The sequence below is a fragment of the Camelina sativa genome, unplaced genomic scaffold (genome assembly GCF_000633955.1).
Source record: "Camelina sativa cultivar DH55 unplaced genomic scaffold, Cs unpScaffold00486, whole genome shotgun sequence".
Lineage (NCBI taxonomy): Eukaryota > Viridiplantae > Streptophyta > Magnoliopsida > Brassicales > Brassicaceae > Camelina > Camelina sativa.
In genome coordinates, this window is record NW_010921709.1 from 106,848 (window position 1) to 108,953 (window position 2,106).

The window sequence follows — 2,106 nt, forward strand, 5'->3', positions numbered from 1 at the left end:
GTATACAAAGAGTATTTATACTCTATACAACAAGTGTAATTAGTTAGGAAGCTAAAGGAGACTTCTCTATACTAATACACTATAATAAACCTTATACAATAATAACTCAATATGTGTATATTCTAAATTAACACACGTTCTTATATAAAATGAGAAAGTGAGGAGACTTTAATTAGCACGAATGAAAAAGAAACAGATCTACCACCTCTTAAATTTTTTTAAGATAAAACAATAATGAGACTTAGTACTTCATATCCAGGCTCATCGTGAGTTCCATTTTTATAGTTCTTTAATCATTTCTTCTTCTTAATCTCCACTTCGTGACATCCTCTACCCTCAGGTGCGACAAGTAGCTTTCTACCGCTACGGCTGAAGTGGGAATATTTTGGAAAATTTCCATTTAATAAACAGATTGATTAGACGAAGTAGAAATAGTTGAAAGAGATAATTAGAAGCAATAGTTAAGAACATAATTAAAATAAATGGTACTTGGTTACAACTATAATGCTAAAAATGATAAATAAATAAAAGTACTCTTAACCTTTTTCTCTATATTTCCTTCTTTGTATCACTTTTAGTTAATTTATATATCCTTAAAAAATTTATACAGTATATTTTGATAATTAATAATATAAAATTAAAATAGAGAAATTAGGTGAAAAATAAATATAAACGAGGAACAGTATTATATTTCCCTATTTATTAACTGATATGTAACTATTTTACTTTTCAACATTGACTATGTCCGTACTTGGAAATCCACGGCAAAGACTAGTTTCGTTGGCGCTTGATGTAGTGCCTTTCATTCTCGCGCTCTTTCTCTCTCTCTCTCTCTCTCTCTCTCTCTCGCATCTCCGGTCCCTCTCTCCGGCGATCTTCATCTTCTTCTTCCATCCTCCGGCGAAATTTCTCAAGATTACCAAAGAAAAAACCGCAATTTCCAAGAACACCACAGCCGTTACCACCTAAAAACAGTGAACGCTTTCTCTTGATTTCCGAGCACACCTCACTTTCATCGGAAACTTCCCCAACTCAAGAAGCTAGGGTTTCGAAATTTCACATTTTTTCCAAGAATTATGATATAGAAGAGGTTTTTTTATTTATTATTATTTTGGAGTTTAGCGCGGAATTTGATGGTTAGAACGGCGGAGACTTCACGTAGTCTTGTTTGCTTAGGATGACCGGTGCTGCTTCACCGTGTGATCGGAGAGGGTTTTGGTATTTTGGTAAACCCCTCTCATGGAATGGCAGATCTTGTGAGCTATGGTAATATCGAGCGAGACATCGAACAGGTCCTCTCTTCTTCTTTCCTCTCTTTTTTATATAATTTTGATGATTTCTCCTAGTCTCACTAGATGTGTTTGAATCTTGTTGGCAAATTTTGTTTTTTGTTTTTTGTTTTTTTTGTTTTTTTTTTTAGGAAAATTTTAATTTTAATTTTCGTCTTCTAAGTGGTGTCCCTGTAATTTTGAACTTTTAGTTACAAACTAGTTTTTGTCTCATCAAGATCTTCACAGAAGCCCTTCCATATGTTTTGCAGGCTCTAATTGCTTTGAAGAAAGGTGCTCAACTGTTGAAATATGGTCGGAAAGGAAAGCCTAAGTTTTGTCCATTTAGACTCTCCAACGTGAGTGTCCTTTAGATTAAAAAGGGATTACACTTCGGTTCAAAATGGTTTTGCTGTAAATTTGTTCTGAGCCTTGCAATCTTTCCATGAGGTTCTTTGTGGTGCTATTAAGGCTGAGGAATGGCAGATCTTTGTGTTTGGTCAAATATAAGCCTTTTATTCTTACCACCTTGGACATGTTATTTGCAGGATGAGACATCTTTAATCTGGATTTCAAATGGTGGAGAAAAACGTCTCAAGTTAGCAACTGTATCTAAGATTGTTCCAGGACAACGAACTGTAATATCTCTTGAATTTCTACTTTTTTTTTGTTTCGATGCAGTATCAAACAAAGGCATCAAAATTTATGAGTAGCATGTTATGACTTTGATCACGTTTATGCTATCAGGCTGTTTTCCAACGTTACCTTCGCCCTGAAAAGGATTATTTATCTTTTTCTCTCGTATACTCCAACAGGAAGCGGACTCTTGATTTGGTAA

The 2,106-nt window shown here is 34.4% G+C and overlaps 1 protein-coding gene across 1 annotated transcript in view; it reads left to right on the forward strand.

The window, feature by feature from the left end:
• Positions 1 to 756: 756 nt before the first annotated feature.
• LOC104773203 overlaps positions 757 to 2,106 on the forward strand; it is an 8,308-nt gene continuing 6,958 nt past the window's right edge. The window contains exons 1-5 of the mRNA XM_019242594.1: positions 757 to 1,090; positions 1,177 to 1,292; positions 1,541 to 1,627; positions 1,817 to 1,906; positions 2,016 to 2,102. Of these exons, the coding sequence (XP_019098139.1) occupies positions 1,245 to 1,292; positions 1,541 to 1,627; positions 1,817 to 1,906; positions 2,016 to 2,102 (312 nt within the window). The 5' untranslated portion in view covers positions 757 to 1,090; positions 1,177 to 1,244. The remainder of the gene's footprint in view (positions 1,091 to 1,176; positions 1,293 to 1,540; positions 1,628 to 1,816; positions 1,907 to 2,015; positions 2,103 to 2,106) is intronic.